Source organism: Trachemys scripta, chromosome 2, assembly GCF_013100865.1.
Source record: "Trachemys scripta elegans isolate TJP31775 chromosome 2, CAS_Tse_1.0, whole genome shotgun sequence".
NCBI lineage: Eukaryota > Metazoa > Chordata > Testudines > Emydidae > Trachemys > Trachemys scripta.
The window spans coordinates 209,210,321-209,228,309 of record NC_048299.1 but is presented as its reverse complement, the minus strand read 5'-3'; the positions used below and the strand labels follow the sequence as shown (position 1 = coordinate 209,228,309).

The 17,989-nt window shown below is 40.8% G+C and overlaps 1 protein-coding gene across 1 annotated transcript in view; it reads left to right on the top strand.

Moving 5' to 3' along the window:
* KLHL14 (kelch like family member 14) overlaps nt 1-17,989 on the top strand; it is a 79,259-nt gene that overhangs the window by 41,989 nt on the left and 19,281 nt on the right. The window contains exons 3-4 of the mRNA XM_034762843.1: nt 9,507-9,596; nt 13,828-13,906. Coding sequence (XP_034618734.1) covers nt 9,507-9,596; nt 13,828-13,906 — 169 coding nt within the window. The remainder of the gene's footprint in view (nt 1-9,506; nt 9,597-13,827; nt 13,907-17,989) is intronic.

The window sequence follows — 17,989 nt, the reverse complement described above, 5'->3', positions numbered from 1 at the left end:
ATCAACTCAGTAAGTAATTCAGGCAGGTTTTGCATAACTCAGCTATTGTGCTGAACATGTCAAATTTCTTTCCCCAAAGCTTGAGGAAGCGCCTATTGGACAGTCCATTTCCCTACCCAGTGAGTGCCTTTCTAGGATGGGTACTAAGAGAACTGCCACCTGTCCCACTTCCTCCCTCTGGTGTTTCTTTCTGGGAAACTTTATTTTGCATTCCCTAGCTTATGTGTGAGTAAGGCCAGGTCTACACTACAGACCCATGTCGGTATAACTGCATCGCTCAGGGGTGTGAAAAATCCATACCCCTGAATGATGTAGTTGTACCAACCTTAACCCACCGTGTAGGTAGTGCTATGTCCACAGGGGAGCTTCTCCCATCCACATAGCTATCATCTCTTGCAGAGGTGAATTAACTACACCGATGAGAGAGTTCTCTCCCGTCGGCATAGGAGCATCTTCACTTAAGTGCTGTAGCAGCACAGCTGCATCAATGCAGCTGTGCCAATGCAGCATTTTTAGTGTAGACCTGCCCTAAAGTCTCACTCTGAACACTGAATTCCATAAGAGTTTGCACTGTAGCTAGCACATTTTCAAAATTCGCTTTTATTGTCCATTTTATGTGGGAACAAACTGCTGGACCAGATTCACTCAGCCAGGCACAGAGAGATGCCATGTACAAGAGCCCTGGTAGCGGTTATTTGCAGCGCTACCTCTCCTCTAAGGAATTCTAGGGGAGGAAGTTTCAAGCTCTGTGTAAGGTGCTGGCTTGTGCCTAGTCCACAAAGGACCCACTGGCACATCCAGAGTCTCTTTCCAGGCACAGTTTTATTTTCCAAACATAGGGAAAACATAAAGTTCCTTAGCTCACCCTGCTCTACAGCTCCAAGGAGATTTTCCCCTTTGCCTTTCTGAGTCCCTCCTGCTTCAGGGCCTACTGCAGGATTCTTCTTGGCTCTTCTAACTGGCCATCACCTCCCAGGGCTCTTGAAGGCACTTTTTCCCCTCAGGTTCCCCACTGCCTCCCCTCCCAGGGGACTCTGGCAGCCCCCCTAGGCAACTTACTGCTACTACTGCTCCTGGCCCCCTTCCTTACTGATAGCCTGGCTTTTTATAGGAAACATCTGTCCTCTTCCTCAGATGTGCCAGATTAATTAATAGGTCTGGCTGGCCCTAGGCCCGTGGTCTTTAACAGGGCAGACCATCCTTTTACATGCCATGGTATCTCTAGGAGCCCCAACTGTAAAGGCTGCAGTAGAGATGTGATAAATCAGTGAATCACCTGGATGCCTTGGCCACAGCATCTTCTCAGCCAGCACCGCTCCCTTTGGGGACTGTGTTGACTGCATGTGGGCTACCCACAAGAGAAAACTTGTGGCCATCTTGTGCCACTGAAATTTGCCTTGATGGACTTTCCACGGTCAGGGACCCTCACAACTCAAACAATACTTAGGCAATATGGGCACATTGGAGTAACTATGTCAGTAAATGCACATCCATGGGCCCACTCAGTGTTCTTGATCACACTGGGAGTTTTGGACACTCAGAAATTGCATCAGGCTTCCTTCCATGGTGTACCTTTACTGGGGGAGAAAGTAAGCCATCACTGGGCTTCTTCCTTTCGCCTCTGCTGTGTTTCTGCTGCTGGTGGAGTAGAGCCCTGCTGGAAGATTCCCTTTTATTAAAAATACTACAGTATTCAGCAGTAATAGTCCAAAACTTCATAGCAACACAATTATAAAAGTTGTATTTTGGAACATAACTGAAGAATACTGTAATATATCTTTATAAGGACCACTCTCAAAATATGCTTTCACTATATGATGGAGTTCTGGCACCTGCCATCCCCATGAAGATCCTGCTTAGTGCAAAAGTCCCATTTTTGGCCTCCCGTAGAAAGATTTCAGTGCTGATGGGAGAAATAGCAGCACTGGGGTCTTCTGGAGAAAACTTGTTACTAGGAGCCAGGAGGTAAGTAGAGATCAGGGTTTGAAGCTACAGGATTGAAAGTTAAGCGAATGAAAGACAAAGCCTTGTGGGAAACGGGGACTCAATGAAAGAAGACTGTTAGATAAGCCTTTGGGTGGAAACTTTTTAATCACTATGGGGCTGGGAGAGTATCTGATAGGGATCTGAGATTGCTGGGAAGCCACAAGATAGAGTTTGTGGTTGGTTTGGGTCGGAAAGGTTTGCTTCAGGGAACAGCATGGTGATCATTGAAGTCAGTGAATCTTATTCTCAGGCAGAGATGGAGTCAAGAACAGACACAGAAAAGAGATCTACTGAGAGCAAGCAATTGGGCATCAATTGCTTGTCATGGGTGTGTGGGGGGTCTTCTTTTGATTCAGTGCCACTAGAAGAGGGAATGTTTGTCCTCAAATAGCTATCTTTAAGGATCCAGCAGCCTCTCATGGGATGGCACGGTATTTCTTTCTGGAGCTCTGGTGGTTTTGCTGTGGCTTCATCTCGTCAGGGTCCATTCATCATTTCTTCTGTGATGAGATTTTATTGTGCAAAATGTTGCGCATGAGTGTTTCATCATAAGACTATTAGTTGTGACGAGATGTCATCCCTAGTAATATATGTTGGGCTCTAATTTAGAGATCATAAATCCAGGCCTGAGTGTGTATACAGTATATGCTATCGGGGACAAAACAGCACTGATGTAATATTGCATAGTTCACTGTTGTGGACAAAATGTTGCCTGATGAACTGTCGGCCTCTAGCTGGTGTGGACTCAGTAAAGAGATTTTGGCAGTGACACCAGGTGGCGTGTGTAAGTAAAGAAAAACAACATGAGAAAATATTCATGGGTCCCAAAAGAGTCACTATTAACATTCCCATAATAATGTACATTAAATCTCACTACTGTACTTCATAACAATAAGATTGGCACATTTCTGTAGACTTTGCATCTCAGAAAATGTAGTGGCAGTTTGGCTGCACTGAACAAAATCTCTTTAAGGAGTGCAAAGAGAAGTCCACGGGTGCTTTCTGAGCAGTACACGACTACAATAATGTCAGCATGTAGATGCACAGAGCCAGTAAGTACTAGAATGTAAACTCAGCATCGTCCTGCTGTATCTGGGCACTGCAGATGTAAGTCCAGGTGAATAACTTAATGTTATTATTTATGTAGGGCCCAAAAGTATGCTAGGACCTTTACAAATATATGGGTAAAACGGACAGCACAAGGCTTAACACCACTTAAGTTTCCACTAACGCTTTCTGCACAGGGGTAAATTTCACTCATGTAACAAGACAGGTCTCTGTCCTGAAGAACTCACATTCAAAGCACTTTAAAGTACTTGATTTCGGTGGGAGGTATAGGTACTTGATACCTTTGAAAATCAAATCGCCTGTCTAGGTGCTTAAATTGGATTTAGGTGTTTATTTTAGGCATGCACTTTTGAAAAATTTAACCAGTGGAGATTTTTTTAAACTGAGAACCGTGCTGGACAAATCTTGCTAGTATTATTCCAAAAAGAGAAACAAAATAATTAACAACTGTTAGTAACTTACTTTTAAATGCTGACTATTGTTTATATTTTCATTAAAATAGAGTATGTTACTAAATAGAAAACATATATAATATGCGTTGGGTGATTCCTATGACTTTTATTTGCCCAGATGCCACCTACTTGATATTCAGTTTAGATTGAATTGAGGGGACGTGTTGAGAGGTGAAGTTATGTTGGTTTTCTTCCAACCTCAATTGAATGAGAACCTCTACCCCAATGTAGATTTAATAGCGTGTGTCCATCTTGTGTGTGAATGTTATAATGGAGTTAAGACAGGGCTGGTGATGATGTAGAGGTCACCAAGTAGCAGAGGGACTCCTGAATCATTAGCTGAGCTGATAGAGTTATTCCCCGCTATGTTGCTGGAGTCTCCTCTAGTGGGTGACTTCAACATCTGTGGGAATAGGGACTTGTCTTGATCAATTTAGGACCTGGTGTGATAGTATTGGACTGTCCCAAGTGGTTTCTGGCTCAGCTCATCCACACTATATATTGGAGCTGCTCTAATATTGGAAAAACAGAGTTCACAAATATTTGCTCAAATTTGAAATAGCTGATCAGTTCGACCACACCTACATGAGAACGAAGGTCTTTGTTATTCACTGTTTGTCATTCATTATTCTCCTGGTTGAAGTTTCATTCATCTGATGATGATCAGAAAATACCAAAGGGTGAAATCCTTGCTCCATTGAAGTCAATGGAAAAACTCTCATTGACTTCAGACTTCATTGGGGCTAGAATTTCACACCAGGTGCTTTACATGATCAGTCATGCACCACAAATAATAAATAGTTAACATTCAAAGTCAACAGTTCACCAAAAACTCCTAGGTTGGCATTTATTTTTATAAACTCTTTGTTGAATAAAAACAAATAGCAAATAAATTAGTAAAAACCGTCCTTATGTAAATAATTTGTGAACAGAAGAAAAGGTTAACCATATCTGGTAATTTATTCACAACAAATAATTCAACCAGCTGTACTCTGGATCTTGTTTTGGGGGTAGATTTGGAGGTCAGGGGGATGAAATAACCACAGTCCCCTGCGTTTTTGAGTTTGCAGGTACCTGATCTGTTGGACTAAAGGACTACTTTATTGGTCTGCTTCCCCAAGGCTGATGGAACTATCTGGATTCAGGTTACACAGGAAATGAATATTGTCCAGTCCAGAGACCACAATATTGATGTCCTGAAAGGCATTATCCTCTCCTTTTGTCCTCTCTTATTGACAGAGTGACCATTAAAATACTTTCTTGCCCTACTTCATCTTCACAGGTTATGATGGTATACTGATGACCTACAACAGATGACAAGTGTGACTGGGGCATATAGAGTTTTGAAATGCTATGTTGTGGCTGTGCTGTAGGTGAAGAAAGGTTTCTTTACCTCCCTCACAGCACCTGAAAAATCCCAATCAGATAAACTATTCTAGGCATGAAAAAGCTACATATCTAATTTGTTTACATCAAAGACCAGAGTCAGGTATAGTTTCTGAGGGGATTTTTGGCAGATAAGATTGCTCAGATTCAGGCTGTGCTGTCTGAGCTCTTGGTAGCCGAGGGATAAAAGCAAGGGAGGCATGTGCATGTGCGTGTGTGTGTGTCTGTCACAGCTCTCCTCCTTTGGTGGAAGCAGGAAGAAAGATCCCCATTGTAGTCCCCACGACGTGGGGCATGCCACTCGTGTTCTTTCGACCTGCTCATTGGTTGGTGCTGAAATGAGGACAAGCCAGCCAGGGGAATCTGGAGTGGGAGGAGCAAGAGGAGTTTTTGCATAGCTGAGTAGTTTTTAGGGCCCATCAGAGATTGTGCCTGGGATGAGAGAGAGTTGGCTGAGACTTAATATGACAAAACTGAATTGGGGGAGCAGTGCAAAGCATGGCCAGCTGTGTACCAGGGGAGTATGCCCGTGTGACACAGGTTCAGAGACTGCGTGTGCTGTTGGATCCCCACTGCTTCTGGATAGCCATGTAGCAGCATTGGCCAAGAAGTGCTTTTTTTTCCCTATTAGTCCTTAGCTATAAGGTTGTAGCATTTGTTTTTGGATGTAGGCGTCGCTACAGTTATCTATGCCGTTTGTCATCTCAAATATGGCCTACTCTAATGAGTTCTGCAGGGGACACATTACTACATGTGTATATTACTGGAATGTCTTCTACATGGGACTATAGCAGAAGAGTATTCAGGAGCATCAGCTCAAGCAGAATGCAGCAGATCATTTGTTAGTGAGGTGTTTCGCAGGCAGCTCATTCCACAATTATTTCCACTGATTTCCTGGTCATTTTCTGTTATAATTCAAGGTATTAGTTTTGACCTAAAAAGCTCTAAAAAGTTTGGTACCTAACTACCTGAGAAGTTGCCATTCACCCTTCAGGCGAGCTGAGCCTCCTGGGTTCCATTTTTGGTCCAATGGAACCTGAGTTGATAGATCTTAGGCTCCAAGAGCTTTGAAGAGAGGGAGGATTGGAAGAGGTGATGTCTGCTTATTTTATTTAATCTGTATCTGTCTGTCCGTCTAGGGTATTTAAGGCATTTATCACCTCGGGATCTAAGCACATTCCTCAAATAACCAAGGCCCTTCCTCTTTTTTTACTTAGTGGTCTTTCCCCCTTTCTTTTAACTCTACTAGTTCGTTTAATAAAGTTGAGAATTCTTGCACAGGGCTTTATAAACATGTGTTATTAGATTTTAAATCTGTTTTGAAAGTGCCTCTATCCTACTCCTTCCTAGTAAAGTGACCTTTTTAAATGGAGGGAAGTGGGTTTAGATGACAGTCATGATAAATGCGGTCATGTTCACTCAATAAAATAAGGCCCAGTGCATTTGAGGATAAATCAGTGAAATGTACAGCCCCACCTGTCTGTCTCCATCATTCATTTCCACTGTCACTTTCACAGTGGCTGATGGATCACAGTTGCTGTAAAATTAGACAGCCTTTAATCTCATTTCATCCTGATTAGCTTCTCTTTACCCTTTCCCTCTAACTCACTGACTGACACGCTAAAAACTCACACTGGGCTGTGTTTGAGCATGGCATACAAACTTCTCTTCAAATACCTTTTTCGTGGGGCAGGCAGGTGTTCACCTGAGTTGAAATCTAAAAATGAGAGGCTGAGATTCATGTCATTAAAATAAATCAGCAGCCAAAGGGACAGATAGAAAATTAATGAGAGTGTTGGTCTATATGGCCAGACCATGTGATGGGCCAAATTCTGCCCCAGTTACACCCTTGTAACATGAATGGCATCAATAGATTCCACCAAAGCTATGGGAGCCTGAATTTAGCTTTTGGTTTGTCCCACCCATATGTTTTGATTATATAGTATGAAAAGTTAGGCTGTGTGCAAAACTAAGACACCTGTTTTTTTAAAGTTACATTTTAGAACTAGAGGTTTTTTTCTCTTTTAAAGGGCATTTTTAGAGCTATAAAATTTGCGCGTTCTCATAGTTTTCATTCATAACTAATTCAGAATTATGAAGGACACTGAAAATGCTTAATATTAAAAATGTAGCTTTGGGGATGTTGCAATTTCAGGGCAAGAAGGTCCTCTCAGATACTAACTGATATTCTGCCTCCTTCAGAGCTTGCAGAGCACAGTATCACAGTCGAGATTCATGTAGCCCTGAGCACAAAATGTTGCTTATAATGTTACAGGAAACTAAGCAAAGCTAGTGTAGACTTGTGTCATAGTCACCTCTTCTCTTAAGGCCCAATCCTGCAGCCCTTACTTAGGTAAACTTCCCATTAACTTTATTAGGAGTTCTACCTGAGCAACAACTGAAGGTTTGGACTATTAAAGTCCAATCCTGCACCAATTAAGTCAGTGAGAATTTTGCCATTTAGTTCAGTGGGAGCAGGATTAAGCCCTTAGTTTTCAAGGTTTAGTTGTCCTCACAAGCATGGGACTCTTGGATACATGATCATTTACGTGCATGGCAGTTGCTGAAAAACTTAATATAATTTCTTCCTCTATTGACCCTCTCTGTTTGTACCAATGTGGGGGAGTAAACAAAGTAATGCAAACACAAAGGGTAACAAATATTTATGGATCATGTATTGTGTGCATTTTGTTTTTTGGTAAATGCAAGATCTTTCAGGAATTGACTAAAGGAGAACAAGAGAGAACTTGGTTGTGGAAACAAGTCATTAGTTTGATCCTAATTTTACAAACTAACAGAGTAGCTGTGTAGGTATTAGTTGGTGGCTCTGCTTGCTGGGGCTGGAGAGTCCCTTTTGGCATGTAGAGAAAGAAATACTATTGTCCTATGGAGTACAATCTCATCTTGCAACCCAAGCTACATGAAAAATGGCTAAGGTCCAGTTTATAAGGTAAGGTTTACAAAATGGGGAAAGTGACTGAGATTTAAAGAATGGGGAAAATATTTTGCATTTGGGAGAAACACTGTGCATTGACTAATAAGATATCAAAACCTTTTGTGTTTAAATTCGTTCAGCATGCTAGCAACCTGTATATAGTAAAAATCCCTATAGAGTGTCTAGTCCCAGTTACTTCATGGTTGTATAAAATTTACCAGTAGCAAATAACCTTCATTAATGCATTTCCACTAAACCAGGCTGCGTAATTTAAGAATTGCTTCACTTATATGGCTTGTAAGAGCACAGACTATGAAAATAATATTCGACCTTTACTAAAAACTAAAAATGCACCTTGCTTATTCATCATTGCCTTGCAAAAACTTCAGTAAGAAGCTTAAATGAGCCCACTTGATCTTTAAGAAAATGTGTCCTAAATAACAAAGCTATGCATATTTCTTATTATTATTATTTGCATATGCTATACTGCACAACTGCATTCTGAGAAAAATAAAAGATAATAAAACAAATGAAATGAGAGATATATCACCCAAAATAATCCAAGTGTGAGATAGGCTGCTTTTTTTTTTTTTTGGCAAAAGAGCACAAAGTAAGAGCTGGCCCTGAGTCATATTGATTTCCCACTGCAGTGGTTTCCTAAGTGCTCTGTTGATCCGTGTCAAGCAATAAGTTCCCTGCCTGTACATGCACATCACCTCCCCATTTGTCCTCACCTAGATTTAAGGTGCCCATATGATGAGCTGAACAAGGACATCATTTTTCCTACTGGTGTCACTGGGCCAAAACTACTGCATGTGGTACAATAACTAATACCATGTTAGTTTACATTTACCTTATGATATTACAATAGAGCTGTATAACACAGATCAGTACATATTATGGTATATAAGCAGTCTGTTTTTGTACCTTAGCTCTTGCTGTGGAAAATGGAAATGAAAAGAAAAATAGTCTGATGGTTTTAGCCAGGGCCTATAATAACAATCCGAAAAACACCTCCCAAAAAAGGATATTGCAGACCTAATATCACAGTTTTGATCTTTGTTAATGAAGGGCTTCCTGATTAGATGAATAGAAAATGTGTGGTTGTGCTGCTAATGACATTGTACAGGAAATTAAGCGTATACATTTGGAGAAAGCATTAAATCAGCAGGACCTTAATTTAAAAACTTAAAACTGTATGGAAATGCAGCTTGTTCATTGCTGTGTAATAGAAAGCTCCTGAACACACTGACTCTTGCTGTGGAAGCATTGCCAACAGAACAAAGCTGGGATGAGGTTTTTTTAATGTGTCCTAGAATTTTCTGTCTTATTTTCAGAGAAATAGCAGACATCTTGGTCCATTTTCGTGTGTCTCTTATTTTTAGAATGCCCGTAGATGTCAGTCGGACAGGTGGGGGTAGTCTTAGTAACCGTAATCCATGTAACATGGTTATTTTTCAGTAATTTGCAGGATACCCTTATGTGAAATTATTGTTAATCGATCGGATTTTGGCTGCTGCAAATTCACTGCACATACATATTTAGAGCTATGCATTACCAACATATCCAGTTCCAGATTTTGTAGAGTCATGTTTTGTACCTTTTGCTAAAGTAAATATTTTTAAATAAACAGAGTGCTAAGATAGAGAATGATAAAGAATACTTTGTTTTATTTGCAGTTATGCCATATAATAGTGCCCATCACTGTGTTGTGGAAGTAGAAAATTTCTTGTTCGTTTTGGGAGGAGAAGACCAGTGGAACCCGAATGGTATGTACACAACATTAAAAGAGAGCATGCACAGATTCTAATATATCACATCAAGTGATGCAGTAGGCAGTGAATGATCCTGATTGAGTTATTGAACTGGTTAAGATCACTTATGTCCCAGCCAGTGACATAATAAATATCTGGAGCTTTAGTTTCTCCACTATTCCTCAGGTCCCATCCCTTGGGAAATGCCACAGGCATCAGAACAGACTCTTTCAAGTGAAGGCACCAGGCCGCAGCTGTTAAGAATTTTAACCCTCATTTCCAGTTTCCTTCCACTCATAATATAATAATGCTATTGCAGTAAATGAATGCTCTCTTTCCAATGTCTAACCAGACACTTGCAGCTAAAGTTGTTAATGTGTTAATTATCTAGAGTCTCAAGACTCTTAAACTGGTCCTTTTTCTAGTCTTGTACAAGAGTTTTCCATATAGATTATCTGCTGCTACCTTCTTTTGATTTGATTACTTCATAAATTTACTGCAAACAGAAATTAAACAATTTAACAGGCTTCTGAGCAAAGCAAAAGGAGAACACTGTGCCTTGCAAAATTCACAAAATTGTCAAGACATTGTTAGAAAGCTTGCACATGAAGAACGAGTTGTAGTTGTAGCAGTCTGTGTAACAGAGATAATTATGACTGAGAAACCATAAAACAGCTTGCAGGTACACATTTTTACTTTAAAACACCAGAAGATCCAGCTGAAATTACATATACTGCATATATTTTATTGTGAATGCCCCATTTCAGCATCTGCACTAAACCAAATTATAGAAAATTGTTACATCTGTTCACTTCCTAAAATCTGAGACAAACAATCCAGTCTACTCTATAAGCATATTTCCGGTGCAGTTAAAAACATCACTAAATGTCTTGAGAGAAAAACCCTTCATCTCTGTTGTTGAATCTCCTGTATTCTAAGCAGGAGCTTGTTGTACATGTTGTTTCATTATAATTATTATTAGTATTGTGGTAGTTCCAGGCTCCCCGGCTGTTTTTTGGTGCTCCATTGTGCTAGGCGCTGTACATACACATAGTAAGAAACAGACCCTACACCAAAGTGTTTACAGTTAAGTAGTCAAGACAGACTAAAGGTTTGAGAAAGGAAGTAGAAGTATTCACATTTTAGAGATGAAGAAACTGGGTTTAAGTGATTTGAACAAGGTCCTACAGGAAGTCTGTGGCAGTGGCAGGAATTGAACCCAGCTTTCCTGACCAGATGGTCCACCAGTCCATCCTTCTTAATATCTTAAGTGCAAAGGTATCTAAATCAACTACTAAAGCCTGAAGTTCATTCTGTGAGTTGAAGACACTCCCCCTAGGAATAAAACAACTTCCATGTAAGAAATGAGCTCACAGGATCAAGTTTTTCAAACTCTGTAAATACCAGGTAAACGTGATGTGTGAACAGAATGGATCTGGGACAGGAGCACTACTGATATTGGTGATCACTATACACATATACCCCAATAAAGATGGATCTGATACATTACAAAAAATTGGACACAAATGTCATCCACTGTACATTGTCCACTTATTCCTGGACTTCTTCTATACTCTATTTAGACTAAATAAAGGATGTCATCACTACACACACTAGGCCCAATATCATTTACATTAAGGACCTTTTATACAACTCTGGCAGTGTAAGGGGGGGGGGTCAAAAGGGGTGTGAATGTAACTGACCTGTCAGAGCAGTGTAAATGGTGTGTAGTGTAAATGAGAATTCATTGTTCGTTTCTTTGTTTATGTGAATCAAAATTGGGCTTTCATTGCTGCTTCTATGTTCATTGGATGGAGGTTCCCATTGGGATGGGAGAAACTAGGGGTAGTGGCAGTGGGTATGAGCCACCAAACTGGCAGACACTTGAGGAGCTCTGCTCCCAACCCCATACAACTTGGAACCTCTAGAGAGAGCACCTGAACCCTCCAGGACATATTTTGGACTCCTTCTCCATCCTGGCAGCCTGAGAGCCGTTTTGTCATTTGTGGCCTCCTTTCATGGCTATGCAGTACCAGCCACAAACAGGACCCTGTGGGGGTGAATGCTGCCAAGAGCAGCACTGAATATCTGTGGGATCTGTAAGGGAGTACATTGCAGAATGCAGCTACTCCCTGGCAACACTCCTAGCACTGCTTCACAGAGTCCTGACTCTGCAGAATTGAGGGAGAAGTTTTTCTTGCAGGATTTGGGGGAGGGGGAACAAGCTACACCTCCCATTCACCTTGCACAGATTTGCCTAATCTGACTCCCGCTGTGCTCACTTCACTGGACAGAAACAGCAGCCCCTTTATTTTCAAATGCAGTTCACAGTTTTACATAGTGAGAAGTACTTCCTAACATGCACTTCCAAGCTGACGGGCAAAGCGAACTGGTGTATGCAATTTTCTTTCAAACTGAATTCCAAGAATAGATTGGAGGATCCACATTAAAGCCTGTTGTGCTGGGCAGTTTGGAAACTCCTGTGCTAGCACCAATGCATAATGTGTTATGAAGTGTAGGACCACAAAATCAGAGGCGTGTAGAGTAACAACTGTTAAAAAGCTGTTATACCACCAAGGAGTTCTGAGGGCACAATAAACTCTGAGATCTTGGTTTGTAGTATCAATAGCAGCATTAGAACCATCCCAGAATTCAAGCTTGTATTCAGTACTTGCCCATGAACTGTTCTGTAAATGTACTTTTTATAATATAAATATATAAACAGATTTTTTAAAAAGACCTGGAGTTAACATGACGTGTGCCTGCTTACTACCAACCCAACTGCTTTTCTTGTATGTTGTATCTGTTGCCCTCAACCTTCATCTCTTCATTGTTTTTACAGATTGTAATCTCTTTGAGGAAGGGACCATGGTGAAATCCTGGCCTCACTGAAGTCAGTGGCAGAACTCCCATTGCCTTCAACAGGGCAGAATCTCACCCCCTCTTTTCAGATATATTTGTGTAGTACCCAGCAAAACGGGGCCTCAATCCTGATTTAGGGACATGCTGGATCTGGCAGAAAATACTGCACTTTTCAGCAGTCACCTACCACATCCCATCCTGTAAGCAACATGCTCACACAGAGTACAGAGGATAAATTTACCTCCAGAAGTAGAAGACAACATGTGCCTTTCTCTAAATCCTTGTAGGACACGTTCTTAGATTATTAGAGTTAAAAACTGTGGCTGGATCATTGTTCTTATCTATGAGTTTGATGTTCATAAATGTATCCTGGGGTTTGTGTACAAAACAAGAGGCAAGGGGGACCAATCCTTTAAATGCTTTGACAATGTCAAATCTTCACCTTGCAGAATACCCTCTGATCATTTATTTAACTGTGATGTATACGGTTGGGTTATCCTACTATCTTTTGGAGCCTCTAATTCAATTTTTAGTCACACATACATAAACAAAGGTTTCTTTTTCAGAGACTCTCATGTGCGGAAGTCTCAGGTGTTACACAGAAATTGCAATACACTCTTTTGCTTCAGTCTTCTTGTTTTGATGTCAATCTGTATGTAAAATAAGGTGCAATCTTAATATCGTGAAGGCATGCGTACAATTCTGGGGTTTGACAGCAGGGATAAGCTAGTTAACTGGCTTATGTTGCTCATGTTTCCCATTTTAGCTAACACACTTGGAATAAGAGTCTAAGAGTATATTCTCCCCCCACTGCACATGTATAACTCCTGCTAACTTACACTGAAGTTGGGTAGTAGAATAAGAATAAAATAGTGTAGCGGTTGCACAACACATGTTAATGATCTGTGTAGCTCCTGGTTATTTAAACAATCTTTTTCACCTTGCTCCAAATAGAAATGAAGTGGGAAGGAAGGAAGGAAAGTACATGTTATTCCTGTGGTTTTTCAAACTGCCACAAAGTCCTCTAGTCATAAAATGCCATGAAGAAGCCCCAGCTTGAGCAATAATTTTCTGTTGTGTCATGAGAACTTTATTTATGGTGGATTTGAAAATACCAGGGCTTCTGTTTTCAAATACAAATTTCCAAGTTCTTATTACAGAAGGAAAGAATATTCTTTACATTTTTATTTATACCATTGATATTTGCTAGCTCAAATACTGTAGTGCCCCATTTATTGAATAACAACATGTGCTGAGTTCATACATTGTTATAAAAAGGGGACCCTTTATAAAAACTGCCATGTGAAATATATTTAATATACTAAATGGTGATGTTAAATACATGAAATAAACAGTTGAGTGTCAAAATAATCTATCTTTACAGGGAAACACAGTACAAACTTTGTCAGTCGATATGATCCCAGGTTTAACAGCTGGATACAACTTCCACCCATGCAAGAGAGGTAAAAACCTGCTACAAATTTTTCACTATTTCTTTTGTTGTCCTAAGAGGAGCTGAGCGTTGTCTTAGTTCTGGAAACAGGGAATGCTGTAGAATTAGTTTCAGAGTAGCAGCTGTGTTAGTCTGTATCTGCAAAAAGAACAGGAGTACTTGTGGCACCTTAGCGACTAACAAATTTATTTGTTTAGAGACTAACAAATAAATTTGTTAGTCTCTAAGGTGCCACAAGTACTCCTGTTCTTTTTGTAGAATTAGTAAAGTTGTTGAAGATAAAATCTCAGTGTATTGTTGTTTCTCTTTGTGCTTCTAATTTTATTGAAGCATTCCAAATTCAAAAGTTGAGGGACCAAATCCTGCAGTGCTAACTCCTGCAAAATTCCCATTGACTTCATGGGGGAGAGTTGCCTAAGTACAGACTGCAGGATTACGTCCTTTTCTGAAGTCTCCAAAATGTGCTGCAGAGTTTGTCATTTTCGTTTTCTGAATGTTGGTTGTCACGTCTGAGGCATGTTGCATGAGCCGAACGTCAAAGAGTGTGCAGTAGACACAGGACAGTTACAGTACAGTGTCAGTTACAGACAACAGAAACATTGAGACCCCAATCCTCCTCTGTGAGGATATATTTTTTTGCCACTGCAGCAGTGCAAAGAGATCCTAAACTTGACTTAGCTGGCAGGAGCAGCCCCACTCCTCTGTGATCTTGGTCTGCCAGCAGAGTTGCTGGCAGCCTGCACAAATGAGAGCAACATTTGTGCTACTCTTCTTTTGTACTGGAGAGTGGCCTGGCACTAGAACAGCACCAGGATCAGAGGAATGTAAAGGTTCCTTAAACCTACCTCTGCACCATACCCCTGCATCCTATCACGAGGGGGGGGAAACCTCAGTGGAATGTTGTAGGTTTTAAAATAAATATCTGAAAGCCAGGAAATCCTTAAACTCTGCTAGGCAGTGTATGTTTAAGATGGACATTGTTTAAGATGGCCACAGGAGAAATGTCAAATGATACAGGATTTAAGAGAGCTCCAGCTGTAAAGGCTTCTAACTAATTTGCTAGTAGTGATACTTAGAGCTGTGTGAATAAGGGATTGTTTGGTTTGCTGGCAATTCAAAAAAAAATTTAAAAAAATTAGTCATTTTTTCAAGTTCACCTGAAACAAAATTCTTTTAAAATTTTTCAGCAAAATGAAAATTCAGGTAGAAGGAATCATTTCAGATCAAACAAAACATTTTGCGCCCATTTCCAGCAGTTTGTATGTTTTTAATTTTATAAAAATAAAATAAAGGTAAAATTTCAAAATGAAAAGTCATCTCTAATAGAAAAACCAAAAGGTTTTGTTTTGAAAGGGCTGAAATGAAACATTTCAGTATTTTTGGAAATTTTGTTTGTTTTCAATCAAAACAATCAAGTTAAATCAACATGAATCTGCATTTTTGGACAAAAAACATTTTGGTCAAAAAATTTCAGCCAACTCTAGTGGGTATCATACTTGTCATAGCCAAATACACTGTAGTTTGTCAGGATGTAAGGACAGAATTTGGACTGTTCTGGAGTACCTTAACACTGCATTTACATGCTTACAAATATCTGGGATTCTTTTTTCTGCCTTTAAGATAATTAGAACAGCAGTGTTCTATTAAGGGCTTTTCTCTTAAGCTATTTTTACACATACTGTATTTTCAACCTTAACTCTACTTTAATAAGGGTTTTGTTTCTGGGAATTGTATGAGATCTGATACAAAAAACTAACAGTTATGTGATGGTGTATAAACATTTTAGGGGATCAGCCAGGATACTTTTTTTTGACAGAAACTCCTCATACACTGGAGCTAACTCCATAATAGTCATGTAAGAAGTGCGTGGGTGTATGTAAATCAGCCAGTGAACTTAGAAATTGGCTACTATTCTTAGGGAATTTGAAGTAACTCTGATCTAAATCTTCACTAGATCTTATGGAAGCAAAAGTCCTGCAAAGAGGATGGGTAGGATGTCCTCTCTTGCTTATCCAGACTTAAGGAATGGCAGCAAGTGAGGCTTATTTGCATTAAAAAAGAGGCTCCTCACAACTCAGAAAGGAGAGGGGGGGGGGGATAAGGGAGACAATATTAGGACATGTGATGGCCAGCTTAGTAGCACTAGAAACAGTGGAGAAAGTTTATATTTGTGTGTGCATTCGTGTGACCTTAGCTTTGTGTGTTGAGTCAAACAATATGCCTGGTGGGTCTGTGCTATACTCACTTTATTTGTGATATAGAAGAGAGTGAAATAAACTACAAATGATCAGAGGAGGTGATGTTTGGATCTTGATTAGGTATGGGTTTCAGATTTGAGGCAGAATCTGAGTTTGGGCTAAGATTTGTGTTTGGAGTCAGTAGTGATGAAATATCATGAGTTGTTCCTGTGGAAATTTCGCTCAGAAATGTTGGAAATCTTGTGGGGGTTTTAGCTACATCTGAACCAGAAGGCCCCTGCCTGTTGTGAGTGTGACCACAGAACCAAAGTCATAGAAGTTTGAACCATCTGAAAACTTAAAGCTTTCCTTGGGCCTCAAGGTTCTGGATTTGATCCATCTCTTGAACAAACCTGGAGAGTATTTTCTTTGCTAGTTACCCCAGTGGTAGAGTGTAGCAATTCTATAGGTGCCATCAAAGTAATTACTAACATACTATAGATGCTTTTAGGGCGTGATACAGCACCCATGGAAATCATTTGGAAGATGGCCATTAGCTTCAATGGGCATTGGATCAAAACCCCTAGTGAAAGTCAGCTTTAGTTTCTGGTGAGTTTCTACCAAGAACTAGAAATCCTCTGGAGCCTTCTGACTGCTCAGCATTTCCCCATTACTCTGCCTGGTGATAAGTTCAAACGGTTAGTAACTTAAAATGTTACAAAATTTTGTTTAAATGTAATGTTCTCATCTTAATAGTCCCTTTTGCTGGGGGCTTTAGCGTGAGACAGTTAACCTTCACCTCTTCCACTCAGGATACATAATTCAGGCAGTGGGTCAGTTATCTCTGGATAGAGCCTCTCTCTAAGGATGGAGAATTTGCTGAAAAATGTGATTAGGTATTTCTTAAAAAGTGTATTGTTACTTGCTAGCCTGTAATGACTTCTTCAGATGTGTTACAGCCTTTTGCATCAAGAGCTAACATAACAGTTTTTAGGAGACAATATATCGGATTACAGAACTGCAAAGCAATCCCACCTCCACTTCTTACTCAGGCAAAATGCCTGTTAAAGTCAATAGAGAGACTAGGTGGGTGAGGTAATACCTTTTATTGGACCAACTTCTGCTGGTGAGAGCTTTCAAGCTTACATAGAGTTCTTCTTCAAAGTCAATAAGCTTTTTTTTTTTTTTTCTCCTCTTCAAGTAAGGATTGCAGGATTAAGCCCTATGTCTGTTGTTGGCACAATGCAGGCACCATTGACAATACAGTCTGTTTAATGGGTCCTTTTGACTCAATATGAGCCATAAAGGCAAGACCTATGTAGGGATTTTAGTCTGAGAATAATCAACCAGATAAACTATAATGGCTCTTTGTAGAGGAGCGGACTCACCCCGCAGCACCTCCTGCTGGTCGTCCTTGGGAATTAGCTCTTCGACCCAGGAGCGCCCTCTGCAGGCCAGTGATCTGTTTACCCCCCCCCCCCCCCCCCCCCATGTCCCTCGCAGGACTCCGGTGCCCTTGTCTTGGGTGCTGCCCCCCTGGCAGTACCCCCACTTTCTCTGGGTTTCCCCACCCAGGGGGACCCCCACCCACTATCCCCACTTTGCCTCAGTTTTGGCTACTGCCCAGTCTCCATCTAGCCCCCATTCACTGTGGCAGACTGCAGTATCAGCCACTCATCATAGACAGAGGGGTTTGGACTGGCTGCCTTTACCCACCCTCAGGCTGCCCCTCTGCAAGCCCAATACCTAGGTAGGCTAGAACTAGGCCCTGCAGCCTGGGGAGTTGCTGGCCCAGGGCTTCCCAGCTCCTAAGGCCTTTCCCCCACCCTGTCTTCCTCTAGATCCCCTGGGTGAGTTCCTAAGCAGCCAGGCCTGTCTCCCTCTCCAGTCAGAGAGAGACTCTGTCTGCTTGAGCC